The 19,162-nt window shown below is 42.8% G+C and overlaps 1 protein-coding gene across 2 annotated transcripts in view; it reads right to left on the bottom strand.

The window, feature by feature from the left end:
* The window catches only part of ARHGEF3 (Rho guanine nucleotide exchange factor 3), a 280,046-nt gene that overhangs the window by 155,348 nt on the left and 105,536 nt on the right, over positions 1 to 19,162 (bottom strand). The window contains exon 1 of one of the 2 annotated variants that reach the window (XM_029917719.1): positions 18,223 to 18,339. The exons of the other annotated variant lie outside the window; for it this stretch is intronic. Within the exon in view, the coding sequence (XP_029773579.1) occupies positions 18,223 to 18,273 (51 nt within the window). The 5' untranslated portion in view covers positions 18,274 to 18,339. Of the gene's footprint in view, positions 1 to 18,222; positions 18,340 to 19,162 lie in introns of those variants that run through there. 2 annotated transcript variants of the gene reach the window in all.

A 19,162-nucleotide genomic window follows, 5' to 3' on the forward strand; every position in this document is an offset into this window, starting at 1 on the left:
TACATGAGGGAAGCAAATGCCAGGGACATGTCGGTGTATTCAGGGCACCCCTCCTTCATGGCATCATCATGTCCTGTCAAGTTTTGAGTAAAAAAGCAAAAGTTGTGGTGAGCCACAAATGGGCTGCTGGGAGTGAGTGAAGTACTCTGTGCTAAATTTTCTAATCCTGAATTTCTGCTTCAAAGCCTATTCAAATCACTTTTATCCTGAAGTCTGAAACCAAGGTCTGGATTTTGCAAAATCAAAGAATATTTATCCAGCATTTAATCTATTTCCCAGGAAATCAGTGTTTTACCAAGAACAGAATTCTTTCCCACCCAGGACTTCCCTGGACATTTCTAAGGCCTAACCCAGCACACAGAAGAGGCTCAACCAATGTTTGTGGACTGATACACGTGAACAAATGAACACACTTGCCCACAAAAAGGCAAATATAAAGCCGTAGAATTTTTAAATTTGTTTTCTTTGTTTTCATTATTTTGGAAGGGAGTGAGACAGGCAGAAAGAGAGAAAGAGAATCTTAAGCAGACTCCATGCTCAGTGCAGAGCACAACCCTGGGATCCCACAACCCTGGGATCATGACCTGAGCTGAAATCAAGAGTCGGATGTGCAACCAACTGAACCGCCCAGGTGCCCCCAAAGCTGTAGAATTTCTCTTCAGGAAAACTAAACACCAAGAAGTGCCATCCAAAAAGTATCATTTTTGATCCTCAGGCCCACAGTATTCCTGAATTTTGACAATAGAAACCCAAGAACAAGAGACTCACATAAAAGAATTTCACTGTATGGGTTCATTCAGTCAACAAATATTTTATTGAGCACATATTATGTGTGAGGCACTATGCAAGCTAGATACGTGCTTCACAAAAGAGATACAGGTCCCTGCCCTCAGAAACAATAAGGTCTAGTTGGGGACAAAGAGTCAAGTAGGGGACAGAGACAATAAACCAGTAAGCAAACAAATAAGCTAGTTTTAGTGTACAAAGAGTTATAAAGATAGTAAACCAGAGTAATATGAAAATCTGTGAAAGAAGGTAGAGGCAGAGACACTAGAGAGAAAGGTCAAGGAGGCTCCTTGGAGGACATTTGAGAAGAAACCTAAGCAAAGATGTGGATGGGTGAGAAGGAAGAGTTTCTAAAGGCCTCTCACCATTCAAGTTCTTCCCTTTCACATATTCCCAACACAGTACCTGATGCTTGTTCTGACTGGCCAGTGCCCATGCACGTATGGTGGGTTCCATACCTGACACTAGTCTGATTGGGCAATACCCAAGATATGTGGTGCTTCCATACCTGACACTTATTCTGATTGGTCAGTGCCCATTCATGTGCTTTTTTACATGGAAAAACATCATGTCAGATCAATAACCATGAGATCTCTGAGGCATCTGGGTGGCTCAGTAGGTTAAGTGTCTACCTCTTGATTTTTGCTCAGGTCATGATCTCACTGTTTGTGAGTTCAAGCCCTACATTGGGCTCTGTGCTGTTAGTGCAGAGACTACTTGGGATTCTCTCTCTCTCTCTCTCTCTCTCTCTTTCTCTCTCTCTCTCTTCCTCCGCTCCCTCCCTCCAAATAGATAAATAAACTTTAAAAGAAAAATAAGGATGAGATCTGTATTAGGGTAATTTTCCTCAGTTTATTTGAAAAGAAAATGGGGGTGAATAATTTTATTCTTCTTTGTGCAATATTCAGCCATGAAAAAGTCCTGAATTTCTGCAGACTTGTTAATTTCCTCAAAAACTCTGTGTAAAGTCAGGTCCTGGCTCCCCTTCCCTCCCCCCACCCCCATTCTCTCTGCTCTGAGCTACCGCTTCCTATAATCTCAGTTCCTCTTCCTCCATGCTCCCTCATGCCAGGGGTCCTTTCCCCTCCACCCTTTCTCACAGTGACCTGCTCATCTCTCAAATGCCAGCCCTTTTAAGGAAGTATTCTAAGATGGTTCTAAACCAGATCGAATCTCCAGGTTATATCCTGTCAGCATCGTGTGTTTCTTCTTTGTTGTACTAACCCATTAAAATGCCGCCATTTACTTGTGTGATTCCTTGATTAATGTCTGATTCCTCCCTCAGAGCTGAGTTCAATGAGTGCAGAAACCAGATCGAGTTTCACCCACTGTAGCACCTCTAGCACCTTCCACTGTGAGGGCAGAGTTTAATGCTATTTTGTCACCATCTTGAAATTCTTAGAAATTTCTTAACAAGGGCCCTGCCCTGGACTCCACAATTAGGTAGCCAGTCCTGAGAAAGAAAGAATGTATAGGGATTCTTCTGTGATTACTAATCATTCTGAGGCCACTTTCTGGTTCTGAGGCCACCATCCCTAAAAATCCAAAGCAAGTTTGATGGCCAAGCATCTATTCGTTCAAATATTACACAACTATTTATTAGGTAACTCTATTTGCCCACAGAGTGGAGCCATTCTGAGCACAGAGCCCTGTCCATGAAGCTGGCCCTACTCCTGCCTTCCTCTTGGAGGTCCTGATCCATGTTACTTACAGATGCTTCTGACTCTTCTGATATATCCTGGGGTATATGCCACCCTGGACTTCACCAGTCTCTGAACAGTCTAGGTTTCATGGGACAGGGCCTCCTGGCACAGGCCCAACCTCAAGGACAAGAAATTCTGTCGTCTTGGTCTGCCTTTTGGCTCAGGCCAAAACAGAATCTCTATTGTGCAGAAGCACCTTTTCAATCTCCCTAGTTTTGAAATCCTGGTTCTCCTCAGGATGTTGTAAAAGCTTGCCAGAAAATGGCTCCCTGAGTTTGGCAACAGTGCCTGCTGTGTTTCAGCCAGGCTTATCATTGATGCATCTGTAAGTGTTTACTTGAGTGGCCACAGGCCCACAGCGTTGCTACTCCCTGGATGTCTCCCACTGAAAAACAACTGATAAATGCCACACAGTGAATTAAATTTACAGGCAAATTCAGGAACACCAAGTCTGTTAGCAAATTATAATACCATCTTGAGGGAGGGAGAGCAAAAGCGGAGACCGATGTTACTCATCAGAACAGAGTGTCATCAATACGTTAGGGAGAATGCCAGAGAGAGTTGAACACTAGGAATTTCAATAGATTTTTTAATTCAATGAAGCAAAAGTGATACGTGACTTCTACCACCTGGGTGTCTACTGGGTAGTGTTTCCATAAGGGCAGGTTTGGTGCCACAGTGCTTCGGAAGATCACGTTAGGCAGAAAGTTTACCAGCTGTCTCAGTTTGTGTTGTACCCAAAGCAGAGCCTGGAATAAAGATTCAGGTGTAAGCTTTTTACCCGGGAGGCAATTCCCAAGGAAGAGCTGTAGGGAGTGGGGACATGAGACAGGGAAAGGAAGGAAGCCATTTAAAGGGTGTGGAGCCAGTCAGTTAGGGTTACAGCCATGGGCAGCGAGAGTTCAACCCATTGGGGACCCACGGAAAGACTGTATAGGACATACCTCATAATTTTCCACTGAGGTGGGGCAAGTATTCCATCCACTAACTCCTGCCTCTCCTTGATGGAGAAGGGATCCTTGGGATGTTAACTCCCGTGGTTGGAAATCCCCTCAGATAGAAGGATACAGGAAGTCACAGGTGGGTACAGAAGACTCTAGGTGACAGAGTGGGGGCACTGGGAGAGTCTGCTTTACCTAGTCATTATGTTTTCAGATCACTGTCCAGTCTGAATCCATCAAAGAGAAAGGCTGGGTGTGGGCTACCTCACCTCAAATGCCCACCGAATGCTTACCAACCTCAGTCTTTGTCTTCTGGGAGCAGAGGCTCAGGTAACAGCACCTAGCTAGAATTTAGTTACATTATTTTGTGCATATTTATTTGTCTTAATCATTGCATTCTATTTATGGCAAGCATACTCGTTTTCTTTTATCACAATAACATAAACTTTCTTTTTTTGAGGTGGCGGGGGAGGAAGCACACGTATGCATGCATGAGACAGGAAGAAGCAGAGAGAGACGAGAAAGAGAATCTCACGCAGGCTCCATGCCTAGCACACAGCCTGAGGGATGCAGGGCTCAATCCCATGACCATGAAATCATGACCTGAGCCGAAATCAAGAGTCAGACATTTAACTGACTGAGCCACCCAGGTACCTCTAAACTTTCCATTAAAGATATAAGAGAAAAAAACTGCGTTGTTTGTAGAAAATTACTAAGTATTTTTCAACATTAAGGGCTAAGGTAAAAGGTGATCCACAAATGAGTGAGGTTTAGCAAACACATTGTTTATGGAAAATCCCCCTTGTAACAGTCTCACAAAGTGACCATCCCTTGTGTTTTGCTCATGACAAGTACAGAAAAGCAATACTGTGATGCCCTCTTGCTAGGATGACAGCAAGGGACTCCTTTGCCCTGTGCCTCTGGAGAGGATCTGTAGTCTTCTGTCTGCCCAGTCATGGATTAAAAATGCAATTCGTATCTAATAGGGCTAACTTTAGCCACAGGAAATGGGAGTGCTTGGGACCCAAAGAGTTAGCCATACTTTGTTTGAGGATGGGCACATTATCTTTACTGAACCTTCTTCCTTCCCCTTTTTGGGAGGGGAGGGAGTGGAGGCTAAGGTTTGGGGAACAGGCAGGAAGGGAGGCCTGAAGGATCAGTTTCCTGGTCTCCTCTGTGGGAGAATTCTCCCCTCCATGGTGTCAGTCCTGGCACTCAAATTTATGCTACAATGCATCAGGACCAAGCAGTGCCCACTTTTGGATGTATTATAAAAGATACTTGGATAATGGAAACCACCCAAATGAGGAGTTTAAAAACCCTCTATATTGCAAACATCCAGACACCTTCACAGCAGATATGAAATGATTCTGTAAAGAAGAAAGAAAGAAAGAAAGAGAAAAAAAGGAAAAAAGAAAGAAAATATAAACCTAGTTTTTAAAAACTTGTATTTGTCTATTTTCTCTGGCTTTATTACAATGTACACAATTTGCAGAAATTTGTTTTATAAATTATTATTGGAAGCTGCCAGATCACACCTGATGTTATTCTTCTCTAGGGGATGCATAAGTAGTAAACAGAGCAAAGGAGGAATAATTTTTACCTGATTGTGTTCTTTTTTTTTTAATGTTTATTTATTTTTGAAAGAGACAGACAGAGAGTGAGTGGTTAAGAGGCAGAGAGAGAGAGACAGACAGACAGACAGAGACAGAATTTGAAGCAGGCTCCAGGCTCTGAGCTGTTAGCACAGAGCCCAACCCAGGGCTCAAAGTTGTGAACCATGAGATCATGATCTGAGCTGAAGCTGGACACTTAACCGACTGAGCCACCCAGGCACCCCTATCTGGATGTTTTCCAGTTTTTAAGGTCAGTGAACTAGCTACGTGGCCTCAGGCATTTCACTTTCCCTCTCTAGATCTCAGTGTCATTATCTGTAAAAATGAGGGAGTTGGACCAGGTGACCTCTAAAGTTTCCTTCTAACATTGTTTGGATCTATGACAACATGTAACCAAGGAAAATGCTGAGTGAGAAACATTTTCTAGAAATACAGAGGAAATACTCAATTTGCCTCAAAATCATGGATCACAATCCTATCTGTAAACAATATTTTCAAAACATAAGGTCTGTGTTCAGATCCCAGCATAGACTAGTGAACTGAACAAATAAGGTGACCCACAAATGCATACTGAATGAAGGGACAAAGGCACCACCATGGGCATCTTTTGAGGACCGAAGGCTAATGCCAGTATGACCAATGGTCAGTGAGAGAGAACAGAAAATGCAAGAGTTAGGAGAAGGAAGAAAGGGAGGGCCAAAACGAAAGTGAGCAAGAGAGAGGATGGGAGAGGAAAAATAGACATACACAAATAGTCAATGCTGGTTATTCACAGAAGTTATGTTCTATAAAGCCTCCTCAAACAGGGAGTTCATGAATGCAGGGCTAAGTTTCTGCGAGCCTCTGATCACAATATTTTCATCAACCAATCAAGACATAATCTTGTTTTGGGGCACCTGGAGGGCTCCATTGGTTGAGCATCCAACTTCAGCTCAGGTCATGACCTCATGGTTCATGAGTTCGAGCCCCACACTGCTGTCAATGTGGCGCCGGCTTCAGATCCTTTGTCCCTTCTTTTTCTGCCTCTCCCCTGCTCATGCTCTCTCTCAAAAATGAATAAATATTAAAAAAAAAGAAATGACTTATAAAAAAAGACATAATCTTGTTTTATGTGTGTTTCTAGTTGAAGACACCTTCTTTAATATATATTGTTGACTCATTAACATTGAACTCACAGCCAACAGCACTAAAACCTGTGTCTGCAGGGAGCCTCCTGAACCCACGTGTTTTCCCTGTAAGGCACACTGTAGCGTTTCGACGACACTGCTGTGCTACACTCAGGGGCCGTGTTAAATAATGAAATCAACAAGTAGCACAAAAATGTGAAAAACATGGTATTAAATAGACCATGAAAAAGACAGTTGTTTACAGTATAAGAGCAGAACAAGAAGGCAGGGTGCTTCCTTGATTGACTCTGATGAGAACCTGCATGTGCAGTCATTCAAATTTTTTGTTACTCTATTCATGTCCATGAATGACTGCAAACGTGCTCTGGGTATTGGTTTCGGGGCTACAAATACATTTTAGCAAGTGGGCAAATAAGAAATTTGTGAAGGGTGAAGACTGACAGTATGTATATTTACATGAGTGAGTGAGTGAGTGTGTGTGTGTGTGTGTGTGTGTGCGTGCATGGAGAGCGAGAGAGAGAGAGAGAGAAGTAAAAAAAGAAATGCATGAAATGAGGAAATAAGTGTTTGCTCAAAAGAGCTCTGGAGTTCACGGTGGGGTCAGGCCCTGCACAGAGTGTGTTGAATAGTGTTACCCATGTCCCTGTCCCCCTCTCTCCACACCCTTTTTAATCTGAGAGACACAGAGATGCTTCAGGCAGGACTCGCTATATAATTTGCAGAACTCAGAGCAAAATGAAAATGTGGGGCCCCTTGTCCAAAAATAATTGTTTCAGGTCAGCTACAGCAGAGTATTAAGCTGCACGTGTGGCCCTTCTGAATGGAAGAAGGACCCTAAGCACCCAAATAGGTACAGGCAGGAGAAGCAGGGCATGGCTTCAGGCCCACAGGGAGGCCTGAGCCAGGTGAGGACATGTGGCTGGCTCAGAGAGGGCGCTTCGCCCCCCACTACACTTGTTTGCCCGGAGCCTCAGGCCTTACCTTAATGCCTCATATTGGGCCTTACCCCAAACACCGGCCCAGGTCAGCAGCACAGAAGAAACCAACTTCTTTTCTTTCAGTGCAGATCCGCCTGGCCCCAAATTACAGCAAACACCATAAGAGCAAGAAGGGTTGATGGGTGTTTTCTATCTAAAATAAAGAGTGGAGGGGCACCTGGGTGGCTCAGTTGGTTAAGTGCTGACTTTGGCTCAGGTCACAATATCGAGGTCCGTGAGTTCAAGACCAGCATCAAGCTCTGTGCTGACAGCTCAGAGCCTGGAGCCTGCTTCAGATTCTGTGTCTCCCTCTCTCTCTGCCCCTCTCCTACTCGTGCTCTGTCTCTCTCACTCTCAAAAATAAACATAAATTTTTTTTAAAAATAAAGAGTGGAGTGTCCCCAATTTTCTACTCCTTCTTTATCCAGAAAACCGGAATACAGAACTTGCCTCCATGTGTTCACACAGTCACACACAGAAATGATTGTGTTTCTTTGAGGCAAACACTCTTTCTAAATTGTCTATAAATCAGACTTTAATAACTTATGCTCCAAGGTGAGGAATTGGGGGAGGGGTGACGGTGAGCGTGGGGTTAAAACAAGATGCCATTTCATACCCATCAGACTGGCAACATTTAAAAATCTGACAACGCTAAGGGTTGGGGAAATGGGGACTCACATAAGGTTGGAGGGAGGGTCATGGACTACAAACAACTTGACAGCTTCACGTCAAGCCAAAGATGTGCAAGCCTTACTGGCCAGCATTCCTCTATCAGGGAGATACTCCAGGGTAATTCTTGCATGTGCTGGGCACTTAGCAACACACGCATGGATGTTCAGGATGTTTATAAAAGCAAAGGGCTGGAAATAACAGGAATATCTACTAGTGCAGAAGTGGAGGAGAGGACATGCACCAACATCCCTGTTAGTCAAAACCGATCCATCAAGCAAGCTTCCTCTTTCACACATACATGTCCAGACCATTTCTTTGCTCTCAGGTGTGTAACGTGCACATGAACTCCAGCACCACTAGCTCATGCCTCCTACCTGACTACCGTTGCGTTCCTATATTTTATTTTGAGCCAATAAGAATCACACAGGGCCTCCAGGCTTTCAGAACAGTGATTCTCAGATTTTTTTGGTCTCAGGACCAAAAAATTATTGAGGGCCCCAAAGAACTTCTGTTTATATGGGTTATGTCTGTCAATATTTACAGCATTAGAAAATAAAATTAACATATTTAAATGAAAATTTAACTATATTTTCAATGTTTATTTATTTTTGAGAGACAGGGACAGAGTATGAGTGGGAGAGGGGCAGGGAGAGAGAGAGAGAGGGAGACACAGAATCCGAAGCAGGCTTCAGGCTCTGAGCATTCAGCACACAGCCTGATGTGGGGCTTGAATTCATGAACCGTGAGAGCATGACCTGAGCTGAAGTCAGACACTTAACCGACTGAGCCACCCAAGCGCCCTTAACTATATTTTCCAAAACAAAAACATGGTAAGAAGAGATTTATACTTTTACAACTCTCTTTACTGTCTGGATGCATAGGAGACAGCTGATTCACACACCTGCTTCTGCAACCAAACTGATGTGATTGTTATTTTGGTAGACACTTATGAAGAAAAGAGTTTTGTAGTGATACAGTGAATTTCTAGGTCTTGGGGACTCTTAGGGTCCTTGGATCACATTTTGGGAATCCCTGTTTCAAGTCATTGTCCATTCTGCCAAAAGTTGTCTTCCAAACAAATACAATCATGTCATTTCCTGCTTCCTTCAAACTGTCAATGGTGCCTATGGTCCAAACTCTGCTTACAAAACCCTTCCCATTTGGCCATTTCAGTGCCTATCCCAACTCTATTACTGCCCTACCCTATATACTGAGAACTCTACCCACCACTGGGTACACACCAGTCCTGCTTGTTCATGCCTTCCTCCTGCCATAAGGACTCCTGTGCATCTTTTACAAGTCAATCCAAAGGTCACCACGTCCTCTAGGAAGACTTCTGTGATTTACCCTTCTCTTGGAGTTTCTTCTTTTTGTGTCTTATTTATTTATTTTAATAGGTAATTCAAGTGCATGAGATTAAATTCCAAAAAGATACACTGTACAGTGATAAGCAGACCTCTCTCCCACCCCAGCTATCCCTTCCTCTCCCAGGAGGAAACCACTCTGATAGGTTCCTTCTGCCTACTTCCAGGGCTGCTCTAGACATAAGTAAGCAAATCATTTGTTTTACCCAATGGTAACATACTATATATACGGCTCCATACTTGTTTCACACCATAGTTTGCACAGCCTTCCATGTCATCAAATAAAAATTGGCCTTGGTTTTTCAATAGCTACCAATTACACTTTTCAAATGTACCATAACTTTTTTTATCTAGTCCCCCATTGACAGGGTATATGAGTGGTTTCTCATCTTTTGCTGCAGCAAATATCCTACAGAAACCAGTCAACACACAGAAGAGACACTATAGCATTAATATCTAGGAATGGAACTGCTGGGCCCAAGGGAATGTATACTTGCAATTTGATAAACATGGCCAAGCTGTCTTCCATATAAACCATTCGAATATACTTTCCCACTGGCCATGCATGAAAGGTCCTGTTACCCTCACCAAATAGTGTTATCTAACTTTTTCATCTCTGCCAATGTGGTAGGTGAAAAATGATGCTATGTTCAAGTTTAAGTTGATATTTCTCTAATAAGATCAAATCAATAGAGTTGTACTATCCATATATGATAGCCTCTAGGTATATGTGGCTTTTGAGATTTAATTTTAATTTATTAAAATTGAATAAAACTTAAAACTCAGCTCCTCAGCTGCACAAGCTACATTTTGAGTGTTCCCTAGTCATTGATGCCTAATAGTCTCTATAGGAGACAGTATAGAGACAGTGTAGATACAGTGTAGATACCATCATCATAAAGAGTCCTCTGGACAGTCTGCTCTAGACCGGTACTGTCCAACGGCTACCATGAGCAACATGTGGGTACTAAGCACTTGAAATGTGGCTAGTCTGAACTGAGCTATGTTCTACATAGATAATACATGCTGAGTTTTGAAGACTCTGTATAAAAAAGAGAATGTAAAATATCTTCTTAATTTTCATATGGATAACATGTTGAAATGCTAATATTTGGATATACTGGGGTAGATAAATTGTTACATTGAATTTCACTAGTATATTTTTCCTCTCTTTCCATGTGACTACTAGGAAATTTTATATTATACAGGTGGCTCTAATTCTATTTCTATGGGAAAACAATGCTCTAGAGAGTACAGTTTTCTGTTGAGACTTGGATTTTAGCATTTTTCTTTGTAACACAGAAATAAGTGTAGTCACTACCACTATAAAAAGAAAAACAGACTCGGGGCACCTGGGTGCCTCAGTTGGTTAAGCATCCAACTCTTGATTTCAGCTCAAGTCATGATCTTGCCATTGTGAGATCAAGCCTCACGCTGGGCTCTGTACTGAATGTGCAGTTTGCTTAAGATTCTCTCTGTCCCTCTTCCCCCAGCCCACTCATGATCTCTCTCAAAGAAAGAAAGAAAGAAAGAAAGAAAGAAAGAAAGAAAGAAAGAAAGAAAGAAAGAAAGAAAGAAAGAAAGAGAAAGAAAGAAAGAAAGAAAGAAAGAAAGAAAGAAAGAGAAAGAAAGAAAGAAAGAAAGAAAGAAAGAAAGAGAAAGAAAGAAAGGAAGGAAGGAAGAAAGAGAAAGAAAGAAAGAAAGAAAGAAAGAAAGAAAGAAAGAAAGAAAGAAAGAAAGAAAGAAAGAAAAAGAAAAAGAAAAAGAAAGAAAGACAAACTTGTCAGAACCCTTTCTTCCTCCTTGCCATTTCCTGCCCTATGCAGAAAGGGCAGGCAACAAAAAAGAAGGGGTGTGATGGTCCTGATGACAAATGGTCAGTCCTGAAACAAACCAGTGTACTTCCCACCTGGGCGGCCACAGGCAGGAACCAGTGGCATTGCTGACCCTGAGCAGGGACTGATTTCCTGGTGGCTCTTAAAACAATGCACCAGAGAACAAAGTGCCTTACAGACTAAGAATAGAAGAATGGCTCCAAATAAGATTTCCAGGACTCTGCAAGAACAAATTTCTCCCCTGTACCCACCCTAACCCACCTTCCACCCTTGATTTGGCCTGGCCCCTTGGCTTGACGAATGTCCCGTCTCAGCCCCAACCCTCCTGCATTCTCAGCAGTCTGTACACATAGTTCTGGGTGATGACTGAGGGATGGAGTGGAAAGGGAGCCCAGGGAAAGAGGGAACAACGGCTCTGCCCTAAAAAGCTCACACCACAGTGGTTCTACAGTGGAGACATGACATATATATTTCTGTCATCCATGTCTTTGACTTTGGATATGAAAGTCAAGAAAACTCAAGTATTGCAACTTGATCCATAAGCCTGATAGATCAGAATGACATATTTTCTGACCAGGTACTGAGGGAACAAGACTTAATTGTATCTGAGCATTAGTAACCTGCTTGGAAGAAAACATTAATTTATTATTATTATTATTATTATTATTATTATTATTATATGCCTTTGAGCAAGTTAACTAAGCTTTCTGGGTCTCAGTCTTAATCATCTATAAAATAAAGGGACTGCCAAAGAATATGAAACAGTAACTCAAAAAGATAGATGTTCATGTATCTGAACATGTTTATAGCAGCATTACTTACAATAGCCAAGATATGGGAGCAAAGTGTCCATTGATAGATGCATGGATAAAGAAGATACATACACACACACACACACACACGCACACCCAGGAGTATTAGTCATAAAAAAGAACAAAATCTTGCCATTTGCAACAACATGGATGGAGCTAAAGAGTATTATGCTAAGTGAAACAAACCCAGACAAAGAAAGACAAATACCATATGATTTTACTTACATGTAGAATGTGAAAAACAAAAACAAACAGACTCGTAAATGCAGAAAACAAACTGATGGTTGCCAGAGGGGAGGCAGGTGGGGGGATAAGCGAAACAGGTGAAGGGGATTGAAAGGTACAAACCTCCAGTTATAAAAAAAGTCACAGAGATGAGAGGCATAGTATAGGGAACACAGTTCATAATATTGTAAGAATGTTGTATAGTGACAAACAGGAATGATGATTATATGCTGAGTACTTAATAGTATATAGAATTTGTCAAATCATTACCTTATGCACCTGAAACGAATATAACGTTGTATATCAACTATACTTCAGTAGTAAATTTTTAAATAAAAATAAATAAATAAAATAAAAGGGCTGGGTATTATGAGCTTTCCTATCTCATCCAGTCCAATAGTTTTGTGACCCTATGCATATGCAAACAAGATATCACTACCACCTTCATCCTTATTCTTTTAATCATTTAAAAAACACTCATGAGGAGGGGTGGGGGCTGGGTGGCTCAGTTGGTTGAGCATCTGGCTTTTGATTTCAGCTCAAGTCATGATCTCACAGTTTGTGCAATCAAGCCCCCCATGAGCTCTGTGCTGATACCATGGGCTCTGCTTGGGATTCTCTCTCACTCTCTCTCTCTCTGCTCCTCCCCCTACTTTAAAATAAGTAAACTTTAAAAAAAAAACCCACTCTTTGGGCCAGCCATTAAGATGAGCCAGACCCTGTGCCTGACACTGGCATATACATACAGAAAAACCTCTCTTTCAAGTAGATAAAATTCTTAAGAAGGGAAGGAATGAAGAGGGGAGGAAATAAGAATGAATACTCAAAGCAGAGTTCTTTACTTGGGGCCACCTGTCTGCACAGAAATTTTCACATCTCTATGCAATTTTCTGAAGAGAATATTAAAAAATGCATGTGACTTCCAAGAAGCCGAGGGCTAATGATTGAGAGAAACTATGATAGGCCAGGTACCATGCTAAACTCTTAGTACATGATGGGTGATCAAAGGGTTAACACCCAAGGCAGTGCACAAAGTGTACAGGAACAAACACATGAAGTATGTGATCTGGACCCTCCTTGGTGAAAAGCCTACCTCTTTCCTCACATCAGGGATGATCTCTTTGTGCATAAATTCTCCCTGCTACTGTGCCTTCACATCCCTCACATCAGAAGATGATAAGCATTTAACAGGCCAAAATAATATCCCACTTGTCTGACCTCAGATGACTGTAACTGCCCAATCAGGGGTTGGAGGACAGAAGGAGATAACCTACATGGAATCCTCATCAATAGTCAGCACTCCAGAGGTACTAGCAGATACTCACTAGGTATTTATTTAGAACCTGCACCATGCCAGGCCTTGGGTTAGATGTCCTCATCACCTTTGTCATTTCTCATGACTGTATTTATCTATTCCCAACATGGCAGAATGCTCCACATAAATGTAGGTTGAATGAGTAAATAATGATGATCTCTATAGTGGATTAATTTATTTTTCCGCAAACTTCTGTGCTCTCTCCTGACCTCCATGGGTTGCTACTGTGACTTGTTCTGGCCAATCGAATAGGAGTGGAAGGGACAGAGTACCAATTCTGAGCCTAGGCCTTCAGGGATATCATGTATTTCTGTTTGCTTCTCTGGGAACTTCTGACTTCCACCAGAGAAGAATATATGTGAGCGTAGCCAATGGACCCTTGTGGGGCAGACCTCCCACATTAACCTGCATGCCCATGAGCATAAGAGCAAATGCTTGGTATTGTTTGCCACTGAGTTGGGGTAGTTGTTACTCAGCAAAAGCTGACCAAGATGGTCTCCTTGACCCAAATCCAGAGATTTCAGGCATAGAGTGTTTTTGGCGTCTCTTCTCATTAAGGAGGGATTTCGGCAATTGGATTATTTCATGGCTCTCTCTATCCCATTTTCTCTGGGCTGATAATGTCCCATTCAAAAAAGACAGTAGGCGCTATAAAGACCCATAATGTGGGTGTCTTGGCACCTGGCACATAGACAGGCACAGAGCTGGTTCTCAGGCACTGCCTGATGAATGAAAAGGTGGGCAGACTGTTCATTCTGGTGGGATGAGCACCGTGAACACCAGTAGCAGGCAGCACCCTGGGCCTCAGATGCTCAGACCCACCAAAGTGCAGGAAGTGGACCTGGGGCAGACACACTATCATTTCAGACCACATGCAATAGACCTAGATGTATTTATTAGAATGTGTTTTAGGAAACACATTATAGCACTGAGTGACTACAGGACTATTCCTATTTAGAATGAGCCTAAATTAAAAAATAATAAATAACTGGACAATTTAAAGAAAAACAGTAAGTGAAAGAGAACAGTATAAGCAGAATATGGAAGTGTAAAATTTAACTGAAGTTTAGGAAACATTGACCCAGCTCAAGTCTCATTTTTCTACAAACCACAACTATGATCATAGGTAGCATCTTTGAGCACGGACAAGATGCACTGTTTTAAGGGTTTCACACATATTATTTTATAAACTCCTCGTAGTAACCGAGGCAGATACTACTATGATATCCACTTCACAGGTGAGGTAACTGAGGCTCAGAGAGAAAAAGAACTTGCCCAAGGTCAAGTGGCAGTGAGGATTTGAATCCAGGTAGTTAATCTTCAGGATCCAGGTTCTTAAGGGAGATGTCTCCGTTAGAAGACCCAGTGAGGTTCTGTATTGCCAAGGTAAACTGCAAAACCTAGACCTTGAACCCCAAACTCCTGACTCCCAGCCAGCCCCTATGAGAAGAGCAAGCACTAATGGCAGGAACACCTGAGGTTTCTGGTGGGGGGCTAGGTGGGGTCTGCAAGAAAAAAGGGGGGAGGTGGTAAACACCACAAGGAAGACATGGAGGGGAAGAGATGGGGACATAAACAAGGCTGCCAAACAGAGGCAGATGCTCAACAGATGCAGAGGAGCTAGAATATGGACAGAATTATTCAGAAAAAGAGGGCCGACAGAGCAAGGCTTGGCACACAGGGGCTGCTTCCAGATCTCCTCCCAAGAGATCTGCCCACCCTGGTCAGCATCGGGAACTGGTTTCCCCTAAGTGACAAGCACATAGCTATATTTAGGTCCTAAAGTCATCCATTGTTTCTGTCTCGGTGGACACTCGGGGTCACCACCCTGACCTTGCCCTCTCCGAGTCATATCTCTGAGTGTTCTAGCAAGAGAGGCCTTTTTAGGATCTGGTTTGAATCAGCTTCCCCTTTCATGACTCCCACTTGGTGTTCTGGGAAAGCTGTAAAAATATGGCTGGAATTGGAGTTTTAAAATGAAGCATTGGGGTGCCTGGGTGGCTCAGTCGGTTAAGCGGCTGGCTTCGGCTCAGGTCATGATCTCACTGTTTGTGGGTTCAAGACCACGACAGGCTCTGTGCTAACAGCTAGCTCAGAGCCTGGAGTCGGCTTCGGCTTCTGTGTCTCCCGCTCTCTCTGACCCTCCCCTGCTTGTACTGTCTCTCAAAAATAAATTAAAAATATTTTTTAAAAAATGAAGCATTGACTAGGGGTGCCTGGGTGGCTCAGTTGGTTAAGTGTCTGACTCTGGATTTTGACTCAGGTCATGATCTCATGGTTTGTGGATTCAAGGCCCATGTCAGGCTCTGCACTGACAGTGCGGAACCTGCTTGGCATTCTCTTTCTCTCCCCCTCTCTCTCTGCCCATCCCCTACTTGTGCATGCGCATGCTCTCTCTCTCTCTCTCTCGCTCTCTCTCAAAATAAATAAATAAATAAACTTTAAAAAATGTAGTATTGATCTTCTGTGAAATATGCTTCCTTTCCTCCATAAAATCAAACCAGGACCATGTTCATTTCTATATGTAAGATGTTTCACAGCCCTGGTGTTGCTAAGCCTTGACACACTCAGGCTTCATGTCTCCAGTTCTACCAACATACTACTGTCAGTAAGACTTGGGACATGGATCACATTTGCTGAGAGCTGGCTCTGTGCTAGGCACTATCATGAGTCATTTCATTTATTCCTCATGACAATCCTATAAAGTAGGCACTATTTATTATCCCAATCTTACAGAACAGAAAACAGATTCACAGACATTTGGTAACATGCATAGGATTGCATGGCTACTAAGAGGCAAAGCTGGGATGCAAACCTACATCTGTGTGGCCCTAGAACCCATGGCCGTAATCATTACACTCTACCATTTCCCCTCTGATACGGAACTACCTTGGCCAACCCTCAGAAGATGGATTTATGAGATCTTTAAAAGGTTTCCCCCCTCCCTTTCACTCTACCACATCCATTTACCAACTGACCCTCCCACACCCAGCCCCAATTCCTCCAGACTCTTTCTCCAGGAACTCTCAGAACCAAGAAATAAAAATTTATTCAGTAATATTTTCAAGAACAAAACAAAGGCCAAAAGCCACCCAGCCAATTACATTTTAAGTTCCAGTTGATATCCTTGGGAAATGTATGTTTAAATGTACTCATTTAACTTTCAAATATGAAAGAATTATTTCTTACTTTTCGTGCAAGATACTTACACACCTTAGATTCATATCAGAACTAAAATGAGTTTAGAGAAATTTCCATTTCATAGGTAGGGAAACTGAGTCCAGGGAACGTAGTGATTTGTCTAGATGCCTCTTAGGTAGAAACTAATTGGATCATAGCAAACTTCCACTAAAATGAGCTGATTTGCCAAAGGATAAGACAGGAAAGTGTTGCTGAAGATGCTGCAGGCAGATGTGGAAAGCCCCATAACTGAAATCCTCATGTAGCCCCTAATGGCTAGGAGTGTCATTTTTGGATCCATTCTGCCTAAGCTTGAAGCCTGATCCACTGCTCACCAGCTAGGTGACTTGAGAAAATTATTTATCTTCTCAATACCTCAGTTTTACCATCTGAAAAATGGATATAATAATAATAGTCAATTCTATAATGTTGTAGGAATTTTATAAGCTAACCTGGGTAAGTGCTTACTAATATGAAAAGTATCTAATAAATGCTGGCTAATATTGTATTATTTTTTATTGATGTTGCATTAACTATCACTAACTTGTACTAAGTCATTTTAAATGCTGTCAATTTCTGCATCTCAAAGGCTCAAAAATTCTTTATCAGGTTAGCAAACAGCTGGATGAGTCAGATGGGAAAGGATAAAGATGATAAAACCACCCAAATCACATGAAAAGATGAAAAATGTATGTCTAGAATTGTCATGTATGAAAGTTGGAATTAGCACTACAAAAATCAGTCTTAGGATTCCAGTGAGAGAAACAGAAAAAGAAACGGACACTTTCCTTGGAAAATACGGGTAACTTATCCAAAGCTTTAACACCTACCCCCAAACAAAGAAAAGGGACAGAGAGAGTAACCTGCCAGGCTTCCTAACCACTCTTCAGCCTATCAAAATGTAACATTTCCAGCCGTTCCTTCAGACATAACCAAACCAGGCATCAATACTCTTAATGAGAACACCAGTGAGTCTGAATCTCCCTTGATAATATCTGACTTCATCTTCTCAATGATGAATACTCTGAAAACACAAGACTCACTTTAAGGAAACCTACAGAAAAGTTGTTCCAAACAGAATGAACTTCCAAAGTTGATTTCAGCCATCTTTCAACCCAAAGGAGAAGAGAAGATCTTGGAAATCCACTTAAAAAAAAAACCTCCCCAAACAAAAAACACCACAGGGCAGATGCACCCTTCCCCCTAACCCCGTTCCCCCTCTTAATTGAAAACACATCTCTTACAAAAATTAAAATACTAGTATCGTGGAACAAAGAGCTAAAGTCACCCCCCCCAACACACACACACACACACACACACACATACACACACACTCTCTCTCTCTCTCTCTCTCTCTCCTCCAATCACAGATGCTAAAGGAAGCGCTAACATCTAGGCACTCACTTAACTCACCCTCTCCACCAAGCAACCATTTGTGGTCTTAAACACAACCACACGGCTCTTTGCTGATTCACACTAAAGTAACACAGAAGTCCCTCTCCATCACCCCAGGTGCTTTTAACAGCAGCTCCTTGCTCCTTTTCTTGGGAGGTGAGAGACATCTTCTCCCTCCCACATTTCAGTTCCTGGCACCACCGAGCCAGTCATGGGTGGAGCTGGGAGCAGGGAGCTGGTCCATCCCCGGCTAGCTCTGCCTCAGGGAGCTTACCTGAGCCCGGACAAAGAAGCAGCACCACACCATGGGGCGCTCCGACCTCATCCACGCAGAGTCCCCTGCCCCTAACTGCGCGGGAGCCCTGCAGACAGGATTCTCTGAGCTGAGCAGAGCATGGTTTCCCTGAAGGAACTCCTCCCCGCCACTTGGGCTGCATGACAGGAAGTGACAGGGGGCCATCAGTTACAAGTGTCAGAAGCTGAGACCACACCAGCCAAGAGCTCCCCACCTCCGGCGGTTTCCTTGCCTGCTGTTGGTTTTTCAGAGCACTGTGCCTTTGGGCATTCAGAGGCACACCAGAAATTCCGTGTCTGGTTGGCAATCCCCAGCCTGTAAGAAACAATGCTCACTGGATCCCCACCTAAAGCCATGCTGGGCACTCCGGCAGCTCTAAAGAAAGAGCTCACTGCTAGAATCTCAGGCCTTGAGTCTGGAGCTTTGTAGACCAAAACCCATCAAGCTGAGATGGAGAGAGAAGGGATGCTGGAAGAACTCTGTGTCTTCAGAGCGGAATCAACAGTTCACTTGAACTTAACCCAAGAGTCGGTAGCCCTGCCCAGGACACAGAGCCCTCAGTGAATCCCAATTTCATAGCAACTAATAAATGAGAGTGGTGATAAATACCACACCCATCCGTTTCTTTTCTTTCTTTCTTTTTTTTTTTTCCTGAGGCAAGTCTTCTCTTGAGAACCCCCTTCAAAATAGCTGCCTCTGGAAACCTCCCTTTCCGCTTTTGATGTGGATCACAAAAGCCTTACTACTCCTTTCAGAGTTATTACAGGAGTTGCTGATGGCTGACATTTCTCATTTTACAAAACAGGGTCTTTTCACAAGGATGAACACCTTGCCCGGGTCGCCTGCCTTTTATAAAACCCAGACTCCTGGGGTGACACAGACTCTCTCACAGTGACCTGCAAAGTTTCAGGTGAAAACT

The sequence above is a fragment of the Suricata suricatta genome, chromosome 12 (genome assembly GCF_006229205.1).
Source record: "Suricata suricatta isolate VVHF042 chromosome 12, meerkat_22Aug2017_6uvM2_HiC, whole genome shotgun sequence".
Lineage (NCBI taxonomy): Eukaryota > Metazoa > Chordata > Mammalia > Carnivora > Herpestidae > Suricata > Suricata suricatta.